Source organism: Mercenaria mercenaria, chromosome 13 (assembly GCF_021730395.1).
Source record: "Mercenaria mercenaria strain notata chromosome 13, MADL_Memer_1, whole genome shotgun sequence".
NCBI classification, from domain to species: domain Eukaryota; kingdom Metazoa; phylum Mollusca; class Bivalvia; order Venerida; family Veneridae; genus Mercenaria; species Mercenaria mercenaria.
The window spans coordinates 51043953-51066425 of record NC_069373.1 but is presented as its reverse complement, the minus strand read 5'-3'; the positions used below and the strand labels follow the sequence as shown (position 1 = coordinate 51066425).

General features: G+C 34.0%; 1 protein-coding gene and 1 long non-coding RNA gene across 2 annotated transcripts; both read right to left on the bottom strand.

Annotated features, from left to right (window-relative positions):
- Positions 1 to 3610: 3610 nt before the first annotated feature.
- LOC128547930 (uncharacterized) lies at positions 3611 to 11635 on the bottom strand. Its single transcript, XM_053521820.1, has 6 exons — positions 11231 to 11635; positions 9818 to 10071; positions 7854 to 7986; positions 7191 to 7346; positions 5275 to 5439; positions 3611 to 4687 (listed from the first exon to the last, which is right to left on the bottom strand). The coding sequence occupies exons 1-6, from the start codon at positions 11292 to 11294 to the stop codon at positions 4515 to 4517; spliced, it is 945 nt and encodes a 314-aa protein (XP_053377795.1). The 5' UTR covers positions 11295 to 11635; the 3' UTR covers positions 3611 to 4514.
- Positions 11636 to 13934: 2299 nt separating this feature from the next.
- On the bottom strand, positions 13935 to 19315 carry LOC128547931 (uncharacterized). The gene is made up of 3 exons (XR_008366777.1): positions 16934 to 19315; positions 15983 to 16114; positions 13935 to 14285 (listed from the first exon to the last, which is right to left on the bottom strand). It is a non-coding gene; the product is annotated as an uncharacterized LOC128547931 (long non-coding RNA).
- Between the last annotated feature and the right edge of the window lie 3158 nt (positions 19316 to 22473).

The window sequence follows — 22473 nt, the reverse complement described above, 5'->3', positions numbered from 1 at the left end:
TAAAATAGAAGAAGTGGAAACTCCACTGATCGCCAAACATGAATGAAAATGTTGCAGGCTCGGTTTGAACGGTAATGGAAATGTAAGCTACCGTCCACGCCCTCTAGCCTCGGTGTTCATTCTTTTGCTCCGCCGTTACGACGAAACAGAACGAGAAGTGCAGCGTGACAGAACGAAAGAACGAAAACGAACCTTAACGTTGCCATTCTGTTTCCGGCTTGGATAATGGGTTTGATAAAATTAACTCTCATTGGATTTCATAACATTGAGCAAGGAATTTGTCGTTGTTTGGCGTGTTTTGAGGTTACAGCAACAATATACTAGTAGGGAAAACATTTGGATTTTCAACACAACAAAAACACACAAAAATACTCATTAATATATAGACTCAGACTCAATCCAACCTAGTCTACTATTATTTTGCTTTAACATTGCGTTCTATGCTTCCAAAGGATCAGCTCATAGATATTTTGTTATCACAGCAGCAATCTAACGTGCGGCTGATAAAAGTCTGCCTGTACTTGGACTCAGTGTTGTCATATTTTCTGACCCTTTGGGATCATGGAGAACATTCATTTTACACTATAATAGAATTCCGCTTAAGAAGTTTTTTAAACATATTTTATTGCCAATATATACATATATAAACAGATAACTACGTCAATTGTACATATAATAGGCAAAAAAGCTTAAGAAGTTGCTAGGGGGCGTGAGGGATGTTGCCCATTTCCTTACATCTCGAGAACAGACTCCATCAAATCGAGTCTGCTGTTATTTTGCTTGGTTGTGTTCTATTTAGATATTTATTTTGTTGGGTTTAACGTCGCACCGATACAATTATAGGTCATATGGCGACTTTCCAGCTTTGATGGTGGAGTAAGACCCCAGGTGAACTTCCGTGCATTATTTCACCACGATTGGGCCCCTGGGTAGAACCACCGACCGTCCGCAAGCCAGCTTGGCTTCCTCACATGAATAATTCAACGATCCGAGTGAGGCTCGAATCCACATCGACGAGGGACAGGTGATTTGAAGTGATCTTAACCACTTGGCCACGGAGGCCCCCTGGTTGCGTTCTGTTCTTCCAAAGGTTTTTCTTATAGATTGTATCATTCATACGTGGTAATGATGTTATCCGTTTAGTGGAAATCAAGCTTGAACAGTACATACACACTTTAAAATGTTGTAATGAAAAATGCATATGGTTCAGAATTGATAAAAATTATATGAATACAATGTTAGGAAAAATTCTTATAGCGCACTTGTTATTCTTAATGATATTTAAAGTGACATTTTGATTATTAGCAACGGGTCTTGTATCTGAGTTTTTTTACAAGATTTTATAAAATTCGATATAAACATTAATGCTTTAAATTTTGATTTTGAGGCTAAGTTTCAATTAAAAAAGCTTTTGTGTTCTTATGAATTGACTTTCGATGGAATTACAGTTTTAGATTATGATTATCTTGAAATTCATATGGCTAACGGTAGATATGGTACTGATAATTATATTGGTAATTACATAATTAAAGCAAAAGTGTTATTGATCACGCATGAATGTTTCTTAAAGGCCTAGATTTTGGCAGTGGGCCAAGAGATTTCTGTCTTCACCAGCACAATTGGGGGCTAATGACCATCACAGTATGGTTCCAATAAAAAAGGGTCATTGCTTATTGGAGAGTCAGTCTACCTTACAAGTGTATCAATTAGTGAGAAGGGGAAATAATGTAATTTATTTTAAATTGATATATAATTGATAACTTTTAAAGTTATACTAGTCTTTTTTTTGGCATTTCTATGTAAAGAAAAATATACTAAGATAACCAGAAACTTATTTTCACAATAATGAAATAATGATAAACTTTCTTAAAGAAATGTGAATTTTTTTATTTTTTCAAAGTCTGTCTGGAGAATTGTGATACTTTTCAGAAAAATGTGACTTTCACTCATCTAAAGCTTGCAGAATACTGTAAATAACATTTGTCTAAAATTGAAAACAGTATGATTGTGCATTTCAAAGTTACAAAGCAAAGCATGAAAAAGTCACTTTTGGCAACATACTGAAAATGAAAATTCAGTATAGATGGAACACAATGATTTTAAGTTCAAATAATGTTGATTACATGAATACAAGAAACCAAGTTTCCAATTAGAAAAATATTGTTTGTCAGCACAGAAAACTTACGAAGTTTTCACTATACTTGTGTTTTATTGTCATTATTATTTTCAATATTATTACTGTATCTTTAATCATCCTTTATGTAATATAATAAGTAATAATAATTAATAATAATAATAATAATAATATTAACGTAATAGTTATTATCATCTATATAATATCAAAATAATAATTAATATTATTATCATTCCACATTCACTGAAGAAAAATTAATTTCTTTCAACTCCACTGCACACATCTTTATAGTCTAGTTGGGGTCCCTGCTGTGCTAATTACCCTCTAATCAGTTACGGTTACATAATCGCTGATAAGCAGCAGATAAGATGGGAGTTGTATATTGGATTTGGGGGGGGGGGGGGGATGGGGGACACTTATATAATAGTGAATCTAGGCCTTTAAGCAGTCTCAAAATTTGAAATCATGTCATTTTGTTCATTAATGTGCCAATATCGTTTTCATTATTTGTAAGCAAACCATGTTACTGAAAATGTTGTTAACAGTGATATTCTTAAGAGTGTTGACGACCTTCATTGCGATGTCATATATAAAACAAAGTGCATCAGTTTGTTTGATCATGTAGACCTAAACAATGTATTTGGTCATGCAACTGGTGGTGTATCTAAATATTCCAAAGAAATTCCATCAAAATTAATTTTCCATTTTTGATATTTCTGACCCTCTCTAGTTTTTTACAGCTATTATTGTATGCAGATGCACGAAAGCACTTTAATTTGCTACTTCAAGTCTTATTAAAGTTGTGATTGTTTACGTTGCAGATATTGACTTTTCATGATGGAGGATCCAAGCTGTCATCCAGGTATAATGTCAGGCCCGGGCTAATACTTGGATAACACAACCCGGATTTGCTAGCATCCCAAAGGAAGGACTGATTTGATATTTGTTCCTTGATTTTGTATAAGAAAACATTCTGTTCTTGGAGAGTTAGGTAATACATGGTCTAAAGACTTTACAATACTTTAGTGTTTAATTTTTTCTTTAGAATAAATGTCGCCGTGACGGCGAAATATGAAAACAGTTTTTATAAATCTTTTGCAAATCAAATAATTCTTAAAGACAAGGTCAAAAATTCAATAGAAATTGTCACATCCACGGAACGCTTCACTCACTCCCCTACCCACCCCAATCCGAAACCCTACTGAGGTGTATGTAGTGTACATAAAGGGTATATATAAAAATATACAAAGGTAAAGTAAAACAAATAGCTTAAACGATGACAAGACAAACGAACATAAGTACATAGTGGGCGTTACCTCGGAATGGTTAGTGGCAAAATGTCTTCTTGAACATTCATTCATCAAGAATGATGTAGATTCTAGGTACATGTATTTGTCTTTACAGCAAATGTTGATCAATACACGTTGTCATCATATAATATAAACGTTTGCAAAGTTAGAATAATGAAGACAATACTTAATTCATACAATTTTATTTATTTTTAAACTATTTGCATAAATGTGTCCTCATTTTACTGTACACGTTTTCAGTTACCATTGCTATCAAATGTTGCGTATGTGACGAAGCTATAGTTTACTACTGCATCTATGCACGGATAGCTTGGGAAGTACATGCATATTTATAACATGTTTTCCAGTGAATTATCGAGAAATATATGAGTGAAATATATCTGGTATTTTCCCAGCAAAAAAAAAACACATCAAATATATTTTTCATTGGTAAGAAAATATAAAATGGGTAGAATTAGTCAAAACATAAAATAAAAAAAAATTGTTTGTTTTACATGTACGATCAAAATATCTTTCACTCAAGAACCGTTCACCGTAGCTTACATTTTCACTAGTGGCTATGCCAGTCCTGAAAATAATGCAACTGGTGTTTACTCTTACAATGAAACAAACAAATACCTGCTATACTAGTATATTGTTATATAGAATAGAAACATGTATACATAAACCACTTAAGGTATAAGCAACACATTGTAATGAATAGCACATTTGTATCGAATATATGTTTTTAAACTGTCATTGCACTTACGGGGGAATCAATGAGGTATATGTGTTGTCTCAATGTTATCCCGCTGCCATTTCAAGAGTGGCAAACAAAGGATCACTCTCCAGCCAACTGCATTTACTAGTTAACATATCGGGTTTATTTTAAATGGCTTTCGTTTGGCCTCAAATAGTAGATAGTAACTTTTTGCGTATCGTTTGCAAAATTCTACTTATAAGACACTGAGGTCAACGTCATGTTTGTTTAACATAAGGGTGCACTGGTTACAAACGCGAGATTTCATTGGTTACAGAATAACACCCTGGGAACGGCAGTAAATGACCGCTCGCCGCACACCTGTATTTTATCAAACTGTGTGCTGTAGATACTCTGAATACGGCGGTGGAGGCTCTTTCAGAACTGTGCCATCATGTGGTGGAGGAATATCCTCGGGTGCTGTGTAAACAGGTGGCGGACTATCTTCGGGTTCTGTGTTACCAGGTGGCGATAGAGGAACACTGTCACAAAATAATGGCGGTGCTGCAAGACAAACAGACATTTAGCATTATTACTAGCGATAAAGACAGATGTATATTAGATAATAATAATAATGTACATTCTCTTGTTGCAAATAGCTCATCACATTTCAGAATATAATAGGAATGCCGGTCAGTCGTCTTGATCATTTAAATAAATCAAATAAATGGTCACATAATTATACTTTGTACAGGTCATATAAGTGAACGACACTAGTATGTACCAGAAATAACAGCTAGATCTCCATAATCATGAAATAATATAATGGCACCCACAAGCGTACTTCATGAATACAGACTGCATAGGTGACATCATGTTACAAGTCTTGGTCACTCAGTATTAGTTAATACTAAATTTTTTGGCTCGATTGTGATCAAAGTTTCAGTCGCATTGAAAAATCACTCTATTATGCTTCCTGGAAAAAAAACAGGACTGGTGTCATATGAGAACATGTGGTCCTCGCCCCAGTGGTACTCGAACCCACGGCCTCAGGACTGAAATGCCGATACCCTAACCTCCCCAACTCATTCTTTCATTCTGTACATATGTATCCTGCCTCTCAATATATGCCATGTATATTACTTAGTTACCATATGGCAATATAATGACTTCCTGTAAACGTCGAGAGCCTTGATGCCTATTCATATTTGTTGCATCTAAAGTCACAATAGAGTCGGCTGCAACAACGTCGGTATATTTTGGCGGCTCAGCAGAATAATCCGGACAATGAAAATCTTTTGACCAGTTTCGCTGTGCTGCAGGATATAAAAGCAAAAACAAGTAAGACAAGGGATATGTGTGAAGGTAATCCAATATCTAGCAATCAACAAAACGGGCAACAATTTTATCTATTCAAGTCAATAACTGGTGATTACTTATCAACATGGAATATAAAACGTGACTTCAACTGACCGATAGCAACGCTGGTAATTTTAGGAGGCAAGATCAATATCTATTACATCATCATGCTATTACCCGGGCATCAAGTGCTGTCATGATTAATATCGGGAGGAGTTTGCTGTAAGTAATTTTATTTAAAAAAAAAAGCTAGAAAAAATTTACGTTTAGAACACCGAAATGACGTTTCCGATCATTTCCTCTATGTTAAAAAAAACCCATTTGGCACCCCCTATGTCGTATGATGCTCTGGCAGAGCTTACGAAGTACATCTATGTAAGATTCGTGTATTTATTATATATTTTTATGTAGAAAGGATAAAAGCAAAATACGATTATAGTTGATCTTTATTTCGTATAGTATATTTCCCGACTTGACGAAAAATACGTAATATTACGCTTGAAACAGTTATTCTACGTTGTTATGCGTCTTGGAAATGCAGTGACGTCATTTTTGTCAACGAATTTACCGGGTTTCGATTTTTATAATACAAATACTTAAGTGGTGCTATTAGGAACTTCATTCGTTTTTTCTAATTTTTGCAGAATACGGTATTGGAGAAAAAGAATCTACTCGGTCGAAGGTGCGGATTGGACTTTCCGGCAATCGGATGACTTTTTGGCGATAACTCTGCAAAGCCTCGATAACTTATCAACAGTCACCCTCAACCGAATATTCCCATCTACATATACAACCAGCGAAAGACCGTTATAATAATATGCTAAAACTTTAAGGCATCGCCACAGTCACAACTCAGTATCAGTTCATATTTTCAGGCCGAGTATTTTTCTCTTGAAAATTGCACTAAAGCCTTAACAGCTGGTCAAATTATCATCAACATAAGAAGCATATGATGATTTATAGTACATATACCGCTTGTAAAATAGTTGAGTGTCGTTTAGACCCCAAAATATTGAAATTTTATGTGCAGTAGAACTCCAATATAAAAAATATTACAAAGACAAAATTTAGTTAATTTCATAGTACAATATGTATACTGCAAACTCCTACGGATTTTTGTCTAAATTGTTCCTGGTTATTGCATTAGACACAAAAAGACAACCCCATGTAAATTTAATTTAAAATGTTTGTACATGCATTACTGACCACAGGTAGCCAGGTTAACCTATACATAATCCTATAATATCACCTGTTTATATACATGTAAATTATGTGTGAACAGATAACACAAATTGGATAAATTGATGGTGTTGGGATTTTTGTGTATAATTCAGTAATCAGGTAAAATTTCAAAATAATTTCTGAAGACTTTATTCTTCACAGTCTGCTTTACAATTGGCTGTAATTATCTTTGAAATGTATTGAATATATATTGAATTTGACTGCAGATAAAATTGCAAAATTTTGTCATAAAAAATATCGAGTAAAGGCATAATATAGGTAGTGAAATGCACATCCTTCTACTTGCATATGTTCACATAGATATTTAAAACATAATTATGACAAATTTATTGACTTTATAGTTACCACTTAGTCATCTTTCATTTTTATGAAAATTTGCATGTAAAATTTTGAGTCAAATGGCTGCCACTGTAGGCGATGCCTTAAAGACATGTGTAATAAGCATAAAATAATATTGAATATTTACGTCGTGGTTGATCTACAGTTTGTCTCCGCTTATTTCGGGCCTTTTGCTGCTGCCGGACAGCGACGACCACTATAGCAAAAACGACGACAACACAGCCAACCAAGATGCCCATATACAATGCTTCATTTCTTTTATTAACTGATTTGTTTTCACTATCTGAAATAATATCGGTTTTCAAAGGTTCAACGTCGGAAGAATGATTTAAATATGTTTGTTTTGTTTTTGTAGGATTGAATGTCACATCGATAAAATTCGGGAAGTGATGGACAAATGTCTTTAACAAAATTTAACTCGTCCGATTAATTACAACTAGCAATAATCGTGATTCTAAATATAGAAAGCTCGCGAATTGTAGTACTTGAACTTTACTTTAATAGACATCGGAAAAAAAAAACAACTGTAAAATACATTAGAATCATTATTTAATACCATATATTAGTATTCTTCTTATTTAATAGCTTTCAGCCAATTATAAAATATGGAACTCAACTGTTATTAAACTGATTTTATCTGATAAATTGTTCTTACGTCAAACAGATATAGGTAATAAATTCGTTTCTTTAAATTTACATCAGAATGCTCTATGCTCTTGGAAATTCGTTAAGCTAGCATGTCACATTCACATTTATAAAAATAGTCTGATATTTTTGTTGGTGTACTTACATCTTTGTTTATACACATCTATTTTAATGTCCCCTGTATATTTTTCTGTTTTGTTCCAAGGCTGAAATTCAGCAATCACTGTATCACATTGTTTACACACTGCTTGATGTTGAATTTGACCACAATTGTAATACTGAAATAAAATTATTCAAAGTAAGTACTTGAACGTCGTACCAGTATTTCTACGTAAATATTTCAGTTTGCTTCATTTTGCTGTAGTTGTTTGATTTTTAACCCTTAGCAAGTGATTCTGCCTTTGTGACCAGTGCAGACCAAGATCAGCCTGGTCTGCACAGTTCGCTATTCAGTCTGTAAATTTTCAGTGAACACCGTTTCGAATTGTGAATAGTACTGCCCAAATTGAATGATGGATCAGTCCAATTTTAAAAATTTAGCAGGCTAAAGGATAATGACTAATGTGGTACCTATCACTGTAAGTTTTCTTATTCTGACCAGTCAAATTTCAAAAGAACCGTTACAATAGAGACAAGTAAAGAAAACTGAATGTTTATGTTTAAGGACAAAAGCCTAGTACAGTATACTCAAGACATCAAAACAAACTTATTACATTCAGTTAAGATATATTATGTAGGCTGACCTAACCGCCACATGTCGAGGATTTGAAACAATGTGGAAAAGCACCAACAACCGCCACCAGACATTTTTATATACAGGCATTCGTACAAACACCAAACAGCTGGGTTTCTTCGTACACAACACTTGAATATGCAAAAAGTATACAACTGACATTTTCTTTAAGAATGAATGTCAGTGAATAATTTTTAAAACCAAAAATATTTTTAAAACAGATATTTCCCATAGGCTTTACTTTGTTCTATCTATTTCCGAACTTAAATAATTGGCAGGGCTATAGGTAGTCCAAATCCGTGACTCTAGTTACCTCCCATTAGACTGAAATAATTATATCACGAGAAGGCCTTCGCAATTCAGGGACATCGAACCACCGGAATGAAACCTTTTGTTGGGTAGATTATATTCACATATCAGGGACTTGTCAGATTGTTTAACCTCAGTTTGTTTATCAGTTAATGACAACCGACATGAATACCGATGACTTTCTGTTTCACAATCGTAAACATTTATAAAAAAAACTTGAATATTTATCAACGTCAATAGGTAGATACGCTCCAGTTACTAGTAAATTAAACTTACAATTCCTTTATTTGTTTGTCGGTTTAACATTTCAGGTTCAGGGTCAGCTTGTTTATTTTTTAGGTGATGTTTACAAATATTTTTTATGTGGGATAATGATTATTTTTAGCAATTAAGAAATGTAGGACTCCATTACCCGTGATTGTACAGGCTTGTACAGGGTTGTACAGGCGAGTAAAGGTAAGCACAAGAGTCGAATTCATCATTGCAGATAAACGTACTGTTTAATAATGCCATTTGTTATATACACATACCTATTTCTAGTGTTATATTGACTACAATTTTAGCTAAAAAAGACTGAAAACTTGTTTGAAACATTGAACTTCTTTGACACGTAGGTATAAAATAAAATGAAATCATTGAATATGTAAATCTGTCAGTTACGTACTGTAACTTAATATCTTTTTCCCCAAATAAATAAATATTCTACAGAATACACAATGTATCGTAGAAACTTAAAGTGCAATAAAAATAAGTTATAATTATATTTAATGTTTGGTATGAAACTGTGGACACTGACTCTAGGAGTCCACTGACACTGTTGACGGAACTAGGACACCGATGAAGAAGCATTATGAACAGTATTTTGCATTTAAATGAAATTTACTTGTACAAAATAATTATAATAATGAAAAAATATTAACAGAATAACATTAAAATCTCCAAATAAGATCACGAAAGGAACATAAATGCATAAAAATACCTTCATTTGTAAATGATTTGACATTTTGTTCATCGTTCCCTGTATTTTTACGTTTACTTTTTTTTGTCTTTGAGTCAATTAAACTTACTTTGTTCGGATTCTCTGCAAAATAAAATCTGAAGGATCTCCTACAAGCGTTGTATCCCGAATAAAGTTTTACACACATGTTTTTCCCCGGGTAAGACACGTCATAATGTTTTATTTCGACAACAGGTTCACATGGCTTGCCTAATGTATCGGTTACAACTTCTCCATCGTAGTTAAGTATTAAGGAATCAGCAGAGTTTCTAAATGTTAAAGTTGTTTTACAACTACCAATAAATGCGTTGCTCGTAACAATACCTGAAATATACAATGGACAATTTAAAGAATAGATGTGCTTACGTTATACTTGTAGTTACTTCATCCCAATCATATTATATAAATAAAGCTTAAAAAGCGCCCCACCCCTTTATTTTTGCTTTTTATGCGTAAATACAGTGTCAAGACTGAAAGATTGTTCACGAAAATTGAAAGAAGTCATTCCAGGGCCTATTACTTTTGTAAGCAAAGTCCTAGAAAATGGTTATCGTGACTGAATCAAAATGAATTTAAGAAATTCACTAAAACAAAGCTCAAAATATTTTCTGGAAGCACAGAGCACCACAAAAACAGAGCCAAAGAGCCATGCATCTGCAAGTAGGTCCGCCAGATATATTTATAATACAATTTGTGATGAAAATCATATATTTTACTGAAATAATACTCATTTTCGCGGTCATCGTAAAATTCCGCTTCTGGTGGAACATGCACCGCTGATCTTCTACTCAGAATTCTACGCATTTGGCCATTTACGACACCACATTCAGGAAATCTTCTGACGTTATGCAGAATTACAAACTCAATTTTACACATGTGGGCTTCTTCAGCTGTAAGTTCTTGTTTTTAAAGATACGTGTATGTTTTGCAAATTCTATTTATGCATTTTGCGGTTCGAAACTTCTTCTCCACTACGTGCAGTAAAAAATGTTAGAAATCTATTCACACGGTCGATTTTCTGAATAAAATGAATACATAGACAGTTGTAGTTAACTGCTTATATAGGGTCATTATATTTGCAAGGATTCGCGTGAATGAGCAATTATTGCATGCGTGAATCGAAATTCCCAGCTCCTTGACGACTTCGTCGAAATTAACCTAACGTGTCTCTGTCCATCAAATTTATTCTAGCTAACCGCATTCTGTCCACTGCAGCATACATCCGTTTAAGGCTGATACACGACATATTTCAGTTATTGCCCAGATGAGAATTTTTGTTCTACGATATTTCATTTGTTTTCATCAGATAGGCAGACTAAAAAACATGTTTTTCTGAAAATTCTCAAAATGAAATATTTCATTAATTTTGCTTGTACTGGTATTAGTAAACACAAAGAGCTATACTATATACTATATATTTTATACTTCTTTGGTAAACAGAATAAAATCTTCTATTCGATTTATATTTAAAAAAAATGTTTACCTGTACATTTTGTATATAAAGTAATCACACACAATACAAATAATTCCAAAGCTAAAAGATCCATTTTGTGCTACCTTTTCCTAACAAAATTATGAATTGCACTTTTTAATTCATTATTCATTTCGCCTTAACTTGTTTTTCGCACTGATTTATTTTGGGTCAGGGTCAATGTCCGATAATGTCAAGGTGGCACTATTGGGTGAAACGAAAAGTATGTAATCGATACGATATGATGTTTGTTTATAAATCGGTTTTAAGGTCAGCGATGTTTTTAAATAATGAAACGGTCTGTTATTTAGGTAGTAATATTCAGTACGATAGTGGTTTTTACCTAAATAAGGCAAGGTAAATTATGCTGTTTTCCCTAATTTGCAGACGAGTCTATAAATTGAACTAATCAAACTTATGTGTCCTCATACACAAACGACATGTTTGTTGTTGCGTATCTGACTTATACCGCGATTTCATCTCAATAAACCGGATGTTTTATATATACTAAACAACTTCTTGTTGCCTTTTTTTGTTGTTACCTGTGTTAAATTTTGATATATTGACACAGTATTAAATGACCTTTTTAAACAGTATTATTTATCAACAATAACAATCGGACATTCATTGAATAGTGAAGGTTACAATAAGTTTACCCTAAGATAAAAAAGTCACATTTTGATGTTGTCTGCTTTGTGATCGGCCTTACACTAACAGATCCTAATTAGGATATGGAATTTTTTTTTCGCACATGTAGATCTAGTTATCAGAATTATATCAAGTAATATCCGAGTTGTGGGAGGGGAGTAATATCAATCCGCGAAAGTAGGGATAAATAAAATAAATAAATAAAAAGCAAGTTTTTTTTTGTTGTGTCTTCACTTCACCATACTACATCGATATTCCTCATATTTTTTACGGATATTTACCAGTTGTATATCACTATTTTCTAGTATAAAGGTTTAATGTATACATAAAGATGTTAAAATGTTCGCCATAAATGTAATCTTCATTTATTTCAGTAGCAAAACGTACAATATCAAAGACGATATTTTTGCATCAGACAGTTTTGAAGCTAAACGGAACATGATTCATATTCTTACATGTTCCTATTCAACTTTTTTAGTGACAGTGACCCATACATGTAGACCAATTCAAAATGGTCATGTTACCCAAATATTTCGTCTTATCATCGGTAAACGAATCATTCACCTAGATATTAAGATCTCATCTGCTACACAGTCACTTCTTCAGACATAGGATCCTTTTCATTTCAAGATATAAACCCACAGGCCTACCTATGGATCACATTTCCATATCTTCACAGTGACTTTTGGCATCCAGTCATTTGTATATTCAGGCACCGGCGTATACGTTAGTAGCACTAAAGACACTGCATAAGACAGCATTAACACGAAAAGACCAGGCTTGGACTTATAAACATAAATCCGGTCATGGTCACCTGCAAAAAATGTTCTAAAGCGGGAAGCGGCAGAATAAAGAACAACAGGAAATAATTACTAAGTTATATTACAAAGCAAGCTGAAAAAATGACAGCAATGTTTTTTTAATAAACAAAATACTCCAAGTTACAAGAAGCACTGATTTAATATTGAAAAGAAAGCACTGCTATAGGAAATGCTCATGCTGATATTGCAGTTTATTTTTAACATTACAGCAAAGTACATCACAAGTTTACAGCAAAGTCATCTCTTATAGTTTTCGCTTGCATATTTTATTGTTTTTCTTTACGGGGTTATTAAATATTGTTATATTTTTCTTCTTCTTTCATATTAGGGTAGTCAGGCTGGGTAAATACATACATTATATACACAAAATACATATCTAAAGAAATCAACACGTGGAAGTGGTGAAATAAGCTCATTGATATCAAATATAAAGATTTTTTCTCCAGTTGAAAATGCACTTAATGGAAGATGAATTATGACTCGTTTTCATAAAATCTAAATGTTGTCTCGACATTTACCTTTTACTTTAAAATGGGTATACATCGGGCCACGCTCTAACCGCTGTATTTACTGGTCAAATGTGTCTGTCCGCACCCATTGTAGCCAAATCATGATTTATTACCATCTTGTTTTCAACTGTGCAAGGGCTTAGTATGTTTTGCTAGGAGTGCATACAACTTTCACTATTTTTTTATTTCAATAAAATGACTATCGTCAAGTTAGAACAGCAGTCTGTTATCGTTTGCGACTACTCTTTTAATGTCTATAAGCCTGTCGTGATATTGGTAATAAACATGAGATGTGTGTCAAGATAAAACACAATATGTAATAGGTTAACTTTTATTGGTAATAGTACCAAACCTTCCAACTAGTTATAATTGGCTACTGTCCGAACAACTGTACATGAAATACATTGTGTATTTTGATCTTATAAATTGTGTACTTTGACCTAATACCCTGGATATGGCGGCGGAGGTTCCTCGGGAACAGTGTCACCTGGTGATGGTGGTTCTGCAAGGCACAAAATATGTTTTATGAAGCAATGTCACTAACAATAAAGACCGATACAGTTCACATATGCACGAATAGTTCGTTGATTTAATCATATCATTTTTTTTTATTATTTATTGCTTATTATTTACGCTTTTAATATCATAGATCAATAATTGTACATGTACATAATGTACAACGATAACAAATAAGCATATTGGTTGGGCCAAAAGTTCTTTCAACATCAGTAATCGGCCATTCCCAGTAGATATATAATAGTTCGTTAGATGGTAGTCCCATTAATCGCGGCGAAAGTTTGTGAAATGACATATACAAAATTGAGTAAACTATAATAGGAATGAAATAGGTATAATAGTCATTTCTCCTTTAGACAAACTAGCATACTTAGTACAAACCATATGAATGATAGCTCCTTATGAAATAAAAGTCATTTCTTGCATCTAAAATATCTCCATTATGTGTACTGATGACGTTGTTGACTCGATTTTCGGCAGCCATAACGTCGGCATATTGTGGCGGCATAGGAGAATTATCAGGACACCGATATTCTCGTGAATCATCTAGCGTATTGTTATGTGCCAGCTGTGCTGTAGGATAATAAAGTAAAAGTAGAAACGTGAGATATGCTGTCGATCCATCATACGGTTTTATATTTTTGACTATGGTTCATTTCAGAATGGTCACTAAGAATCCGCAAAAATAACAACAACAACAACAACAATAATAATAATAATAATAATAAATGATATAGAATTCACATCCCAATATGGAATAAACCGACTCAGCACGTCACGTTTTCTGACCAATCAAAATGCCAGACATTTGTAGAAGGTAAACAAATATCTGTTACTTAATCATGTTACTGCCATCTTATAAAATTAATGGCATCATTGTCACGGTCATGTTAGTATTAATAATGTTATATATCATTCTAACACGATCCGATTCATTTTCTTATTCCTACAGAAGGCTGAAAACAGTGAATTATTATACAACAATTCACTATTCTGACGTCACAATCATTAGCCTACGTTATGGCGTCAAACAGCATAGCGGCGCGCTGGAAAAGAAACCGATTGAAAACGGGAAAATATTTAATGAATGCCGTCAAGGATGTACTTTAAAGTCGCTGGTAACGTGTTAGAATCGAAATAATATATCTCATTTAGTGATTTGCTCTTGAATAAAATCATTGTTTGTCGTTCAGATGCGTTCAGCCCTCGTGATATAATAATACGCATCTGAACGACAGACAATGACCATCTGGCCATTCCTTCGCACTCCAAACAGTGGTTTATTCAGCGACAAATCACTAAATGAGATATATTATTTCTTAAGTATACTATGTTAGACTAGTTTCTTCTCCGTTGTAATGGTATTGAACAGCAGTCTTAACGTTGGCACTTTTACCTATCTCAGTTGAAAACCAATTTGGTTGAGAATACAATTGTCCTCAGCATTGTTCTTCTTAGTGCAACATCTTCCAGTGTAGTAAGCTAAGTAATTTAATAAACACATGCGAGATATCAAAAGTTATATTTCGATACGTCTCTATTTTATTCTATTTCAACCACAACAAAGCCGAATGTTAACTTAGAATCAGAATTGTATTGGAAATGTGCGAAGGACTTCTAAACGAGAGTTTCGGGTTCGAATTTAACTTGCAACAGGGCATTATTAGTTTATACTAATTTGTTTTAACTCGATTGTCATGAAAGCTTCAAACCACTCTCGAGTCCGCTTCCTGAAAAAAAAAACAGTACTGGTGTCATATGAGAAGTCTTGATCTTAACCCCAGCGGGGCTCGAACTCACGACCCCTGGATTGAGCGGCCGACAACTCGGCATTATTGACCATGGCATTAATAAGTAACCAGTCCGCGAGTACTTACCACTCAAAGTCCAGTCAGTAATCATCTCAGTCTAATACTGGTCGATCATGTTTCAATTTTAAGAAAATGCTAGAACTGTTTATGTAAAGTACAATTGTGCTGCAACTTTAATTATGATAAGCATATAAAACATATTATCACCACTCGTTTTTACTCTCTGTTAACTTACAATCGATATTTTTCCATACTGACGTCTGTATTTTGTATCGGGTGTGTGACGTCATTTTAATGACTATAGTTGCGTATTTTTTTCATTTACGTCAGTATTGCCAATTTCATTCAGGCAATTGAACCAATTCATAATATTCATATAACATCAACATGAGTTATTACGAAATATATGAAATCGCGCAATAATTCTCGTTACAAAGCTAATAGCCTTTAGATATTTACATCGTGGTTGATCAACAGTTTGTCTTCTGTCACTTCGGGAAGTAAAGCACTGCCGAACAGCGTAGGCGGCTACAACGCCCCCGACAACAATACAGCCAACCATAATGCCAACATACAAAGTTGCGCTACCAGCTGAAAAAGAACTAAACTCTTGAGTCTATTAAATAAATAAACATTTTAAAGGTTTCAAGTTGGTTTAAAACAACCAAAGTGAGTTTAGTGTATGACACTTATTGCAATGTTATCAAATATTAAGATGTTATAAATAAACGGAAGCAGAAATCAAGGAACTTGCGTACGTCTAGTCCAATTTATCCAAAAAACGAGAAAAGAAAGATATAATGGTCTTGTCGATCTTGTTACATGTTTAAACCGAGTTGCTGTAAGTATATTGAACTTTAGAATGAGATTATAACTTCTCATCATTGCTGAATCTTGAAAATGATTTTTAAAAGACTAGCGCTATTATTTTTCAAAGAAGAAAAAAAAAACCTTTTAAGTTATTAATGAAATGGAGTATTTGGGGGCTAGATTATTGTGCCATTACTTTTGTGTGTTTCCTTTACAACACGTGAATTATCTAAACGGAGGCCGGTGTTGTCATCCCAAGCATCAGACCTCTAAATTCATTTTTATCTTGAAGATTCTTTTATAAGCTAGCATTGCAGATTCTGAAAGAATTAAAATTGAGCCGCACCATGAGAAAACCAACATAGTGCGTTTGCGACCAGCATGAATCCAGACCAGCCTGCACATCCGCGCAGTCTAGTCAGGATCCATGCTGTTCGCTAATGGTTTCTCTAAATGCAATAGGATTTGAAAGCGAACAGCATTGATCCTGACCAGACTGCGCGGATGCGCTGGCTGGTCTCGATTCATGCTGGTCGCAAACGCGCTATGTTGGTTTTCACATGGCGCGCGACTTATACAATATTGTGATTGTTTACTTACGTGCTTCGTCAGATACATCTATTATTAAGTCTTCTGAATATATTGTTTTGTTCCAAGGTTGAAATTCAACAAACAATGCATCAGACTTTTGACAAATAGCGTGATACTGAATTTGTTCACAGTAGTTGTCCTAAAAAATAAGTTGCACAGGAAGTACATGAAGTGTGTCACATGAGAGAAGAGTACTAGAACAATGTTTTACAAGCTATGGGATGTGCTTAACTGCTTGTGTAGGAATCATTTTATTTAATATTAAATGATGATGACAATAATGATGATAATAATATTAATATCATTCTTTCTTTCTTTCATACATATTTTACAAACAGCTCTTGTTTATCTTTCTGGTAATAGAACCTATGGTTTACAAGATCCTCTGCATGGTAAAATCTGAAAGACTGTCTACACCTGTCGTATCCCGAATTTAGCTTTACACATATTTTGAAAGTCGTGTTTGCAGCATGTTTTATTTCAACAAAAGCTTCGCACGGTTGGCCAAATGAATTAGTTAGAAAAACTCCATCGTATATTAACGTAAAAATGAGTCATGGTTTGTAAATTCTAAAGCTGTTTTGCAACTACCAATAAATATATTTCTCGATATGACAACTGAAATATAAAACGGACAAGTTAAAGACTATAATGTAGGTAAGTAAGTAAGTGAGTGAGTGAGTGAGTGAGTCCGTCCGTCCGTCCGTCCGTCAGTAAGTAAGTGACATATATGATAGATGCATATACAAAACATAAAATATAAACACCAGACCCAATCTAATGAGCTTTGCATAAAGCTTATTACAGATTCACATGATACAAGTACAAATCAAAAAATAGTTTTGTCCCTCTATAATAATTTATTTCATATCTCATATGACGTTTTGCTAGCTATGCGCGGACACGTTACTTTTTCTACTTCCGAAAAAGGTTTGAATTCCAGTGAAAGGTGATCCATGAACATAAAAAAAGACTTATTCTCCTGTAGAAAAGTTTCAAACACCTTGAAATATAAACATGCGATAATTTTGATTACATTTGATTCAGAATATTTACCTTCAGCCACTCTCAACATGACATGACAAATAAGTCTTACTTTAGGTGTGTGATTAAACACTCTTAAGATCATTAAGAAGTTGACGAGACCACTGTAAACTTCTTGAGGGATTCATATACAACAACGAATACCAACAGACAAGAAAAATGCGGACTTAACGGTTTTATACTTCCGCGACTGACATTTAAAATTTGCTGCTTTACAACGTCTACCCTTTGCTCTAAACCTTTCCCGGGTGCGTCCTATGTACTATTCCACTGTCGTGATTGACATGATCTTTGTTTGGAATTGACAGAAACTACACATGATGGCGGCCGAACACATGCATGCCTTTTCTTTCAAACGTGATAGTGTATCAAATATCGCTTTGATATACAAATGGTTAATAGATAAGTAATTTTGATGGACCAAACTTGTTTCAGTACCTGTAATTTTGTCTTGACATACTTTATAAATGCCCCCGAAACTGCCTTTACAGAGCAAATTACGAATGATTGTATTTTATAAGCTTTCCACCTAATTTATTTCTTTTGTCCCGAAAACCGAGTTAAATTCTGTTAATTTACGCAGAAAATGCCACCGGCTCAGTTGCCTGTTTTGTCAGTGGTAAGATTGCAATTTAGTACTATTATAAACTATATGTGGAATGAACTAAGAGTATACAATCTCCAAAAAAACTGTTTATTTTTTTCTAGAACTAAACTGCCGTATTTGAAATCGACTTCATTTGATGCAAGTTAAAACTGTACATCTTAGACGCTGTATACTGAAGGAAAAGCATGGGAAGAAACACTCGCTTGCTATCTGGAGAGACATGGCTGACACTGGACAGCATGTAAATCTACTGCTGTTTCTAAATTGTACAAAGAACAAATGAGTAACGTGTCTGTTTTTCTACCCAGATTCCACCCATGCCTTAGTGAAGTGGTGAAGTGGAGCACCGCTTTTGAGTCAACAAATTTTACTGTTTTCGAAGTTTTGGGTTGTTGATAGACAGTAGATAGTGTGTCAAGAGAAAATTACGGGTACCAGACCAACTTTAATCTATTCCATTTACGTATCTATTAAATATACTAGTACGTAAATCAAAGCGATATTTATGAGAAAGTAACTGTTTACCTTTCTGTGTTTTGTCCTGCCGTCATCACAGGAATGTAAGCCAATTCCAAAACAGACACACCAGAATTGGGCCGTTGATTTTTAAATTACCTACCGTTTTCAATAAACGTCCAGCATAAACAGTGGAATTCTAGCGATCAGGAATAATCACTACTCAGCGAGATCGATTTTGTAATTGTGTGATAGACACAACACTTGGCATGGGGAATATCGTGTAATAAATTGTGAAGAAGAGTTACAGTTATAGTTATTAACACCTTCTTTTATGTAAAATTATTAAATCCTCACTATGTCATAAACTATGCCCTTTTGGTTAAAAGTTAAAACTTTTATTTACTTTTGAGAAATATACGGACGTTTGCTTTTCAAAATAGGTTTTCTCGTGACATGTAGTAATATAGTTATGTACATAGACATACTTGACTGATGAAAATGAATATGAAACATTTCGTAATATAATTTCTTGATTTTTCAATCAAGTGGAAAGAAATGTCTACCTGTATAGAAGGTAATCACAAAAATTACAATTAATTCCAGGGTTACAAGATCCATTTCTGTGTTAAATTTGCTAATCAAACTCTAGACTGCATATTTTATTACAAATTGAAAATTTATTTCGCTTTTTTGTCCGATATAGTGTAGTAAGGTAACACTACATGTGCAGTTGGTTGCGTAACGTTGCTGAATTAATTATATAACATCGATATAATAATGTACGACAACTGGTTATTCAGCTGTGCAATATGTTATAACATGTACCAGACAAGTAATATTTACGCAAAGCCCATAATTGATGCAAATTTTCATGTTTATCCAATGCATTTTATTAGTTAAATAGTTTACACATATTGGATGGCTTGCCAGTCAGACCTTTTGCCTTCGGTCCTTTGCACACCTGACCAATAACGTTTACAGTAGATCGACAGACCATTCAATAAGTGTTTTATTACATGGCTATACATGGCATTAGAAATTAGTTTCCACAGTTTTAGTCTTTAATATTTCACTTATCAGCCAAGTAAATATGTAGTCTACCCGACATAATTTTCTGTTCTGTTCTGTACTAGCAAATGTTTATACTTAAATGGTGTCTCAGTTCTCCTTCATAACTTTTAGATATTCACCAATGAAACCATATTCATTTGGAAATGTCTTGAAGTCATGTCAGTATTTAGTTTATATTATTTTACATGCTGTCAAGTGTTACATTCAGTGTGTTGGAATTGCCAAAATAACATATTACAGCGCTCTTCTCGCTATTATTTTATATCTAAACATATTATTTTAAGAGATTCGAACTAACACAAAATTGACAAAGCACTCCGAAGCTCATTTCACTAAATTGGTGTCTGACAGGTAGAAATTAGAAACAGCAGTAGCGATCGGATACTTTTTATACACTAACGAAATGTCAAGGGGTGGTGTGTGAGAAGACTTATCATGTGAAGTTTATCTTAAATGGTAAGGGTAGATTTACAGGAAGCACCGAGCACCCAAACACAGCCAAAGAGCCGTGCATCACAAAGTAGGCCGGTAATAAAAAGGAACGTAACATATTTATGACATAATTTGTGGTGAAAATCATCTATTTTATTAAAAAAATATCATTTTCGAGGTCATTGTAAAATTCCCCTTCTATTAGAACCCGAACCGCTAATCTACTCGGAATTCTACGCTTTTGGCCATTTACGACACCACGTTCAGGAAATCGTCTGACGTTTTGCAGAATGTTGCTAGTATTACAAACTCAATTTTACACAAGTGTGCTTCTTCAGCTGTAAAGTTCTTTTGTTTTAAAGATACACGTATGTTTTGCTGGTCATTTAGGGTCATTAGTGACGTATTATTTTTATTTACGACCATTTTCACAGAGTAACTTGCTATCATGTCGGGAATTTTCAGAAACGCTTTTCAGTGTTTCCCACCCAACTAGAGGTGTACTGGTCAGGAACACAGGCAATCCTTGCGTGTATCAGTGCTATACACTGGGCACGTTAAAGAACCAGGCTGTCTATTCGCAACGAGCTAGGCTAAGTTAGCCGGACAAGCATGTATCTGATTTCTGATCTCTCTGTCGTGGGGGCTTTATCTCACTCTGTCCCTCTGGTCAGATCGCTCTGTGTACTGTACTAGTAGAGGATGAATTATGCGCCCTGTGTGGCTGCATTTGAACTATGTAAAGCGCCTTTGAACGTGAAATTAATCATGAAAATGGCGCTATATAAATCTGGTATAATAATAATAATAATAATAATAATAATAATAATAATGTCCAGTGAACATACTACTTGTCAACAAAATAGTACAGTTTGTTTTCGTAAACATCATGTTTGTAAACGTTAAAGATTGCGTTTTGTAACCTTAACTCAGGGTTCCATATTTTAATTTGTCTTGAATAAGAAAAACGTGAGCTCAAGCTAAAATAAAACATAATCACAAAGGAGAAAGGTCATTTTGCAAGTAGAGAAAATTTGGTTTGAAAACGTGTAAACACGTATGACCTAGTAATCGAACTGTATGTCACCCTGACAAGATAGTATATACATTGGGCATGATAACATATAACTTTGAGAAAATTGGATGGCCGTTTATCAAAATAGCATGTCTCTCTCACAAGATAGTTTATACGTTGGGCATGACAGCATGTTATGAGAGAGTAGGATAACAAAATAGTTCGTCACTCTGACAAGATAGTATTTTACTTTTAGAAAAAAGATGTTAAAATGTTCACCCTAAATGCAATTATTCAAATCTTCAAACGACTTTAATAATTGACATGTGTCAGTTACATGTATATTATGCATGGTGTGCAAGCTCATCATATCAGTCAGTTTACAGTGCAATTCATATCATCAAAAACAGTAACAGAGCGAGTGCATCTAGTGATAACTATCAAATTTATACATAACATCTAGTATAAAAGTGTACATAACATCTAGCATAAAAGTGTACATAACATCTAGTATAAAAGTGTACAACGACGGACCGAGCCTATGCAATGGATTCTTCTTCTCAAGTTATGGAACGGTTACATTGAAATTCTTTGAATGGCAATACGGTAAACAGAATACTTTTCGTAAAGATGAATATGTGTACGAAGTCTAGTGCACCTCCTTGGTTTCGCCATTACGTGGTAATTTAGACAAGGCATGCCACAAGGTTCAGTTTTCTCTTCTATGCTGTTGTGTTACTTGCTATACATAATAAATAAATACAATGTTCTCCAACAGTAATTATGATAGTAAGCTAGTACTCGTTATACCTTGAACTGAAAGACAGTTATGTGCCAAAGTAGATAAGATTTAACAGCCGTTTAAGCCTTATTGTTGTTATTCTCAAGTTTTTACAGTTGAGAAGAAGATACCCGAATGAA

Bases quoted from the DNA above. Each gene is read 5' to 3' on its own strand.
- LOC128547930 (XM_053521820.1), bottom strand. From the start codon at position 11,294: ATGGATCTTTTAGCTTTGGAATTATTTGTATTGTGTGTGATTACTTTA. The intron at 10,072-11,230 runs GTAAACATTTTT...TGTATATTTCAG, and splicing joins TTTATATACAAAATGTACAG to GTATTGTTACGAGCAACGCA. The intron at 4,688-5,274 runs GTAACTAAGTAA...TTTGTCTTGCAG, and splicing joins AGTCATTATATTGCCATATG to CACCGCCATTATTTTGTGAC.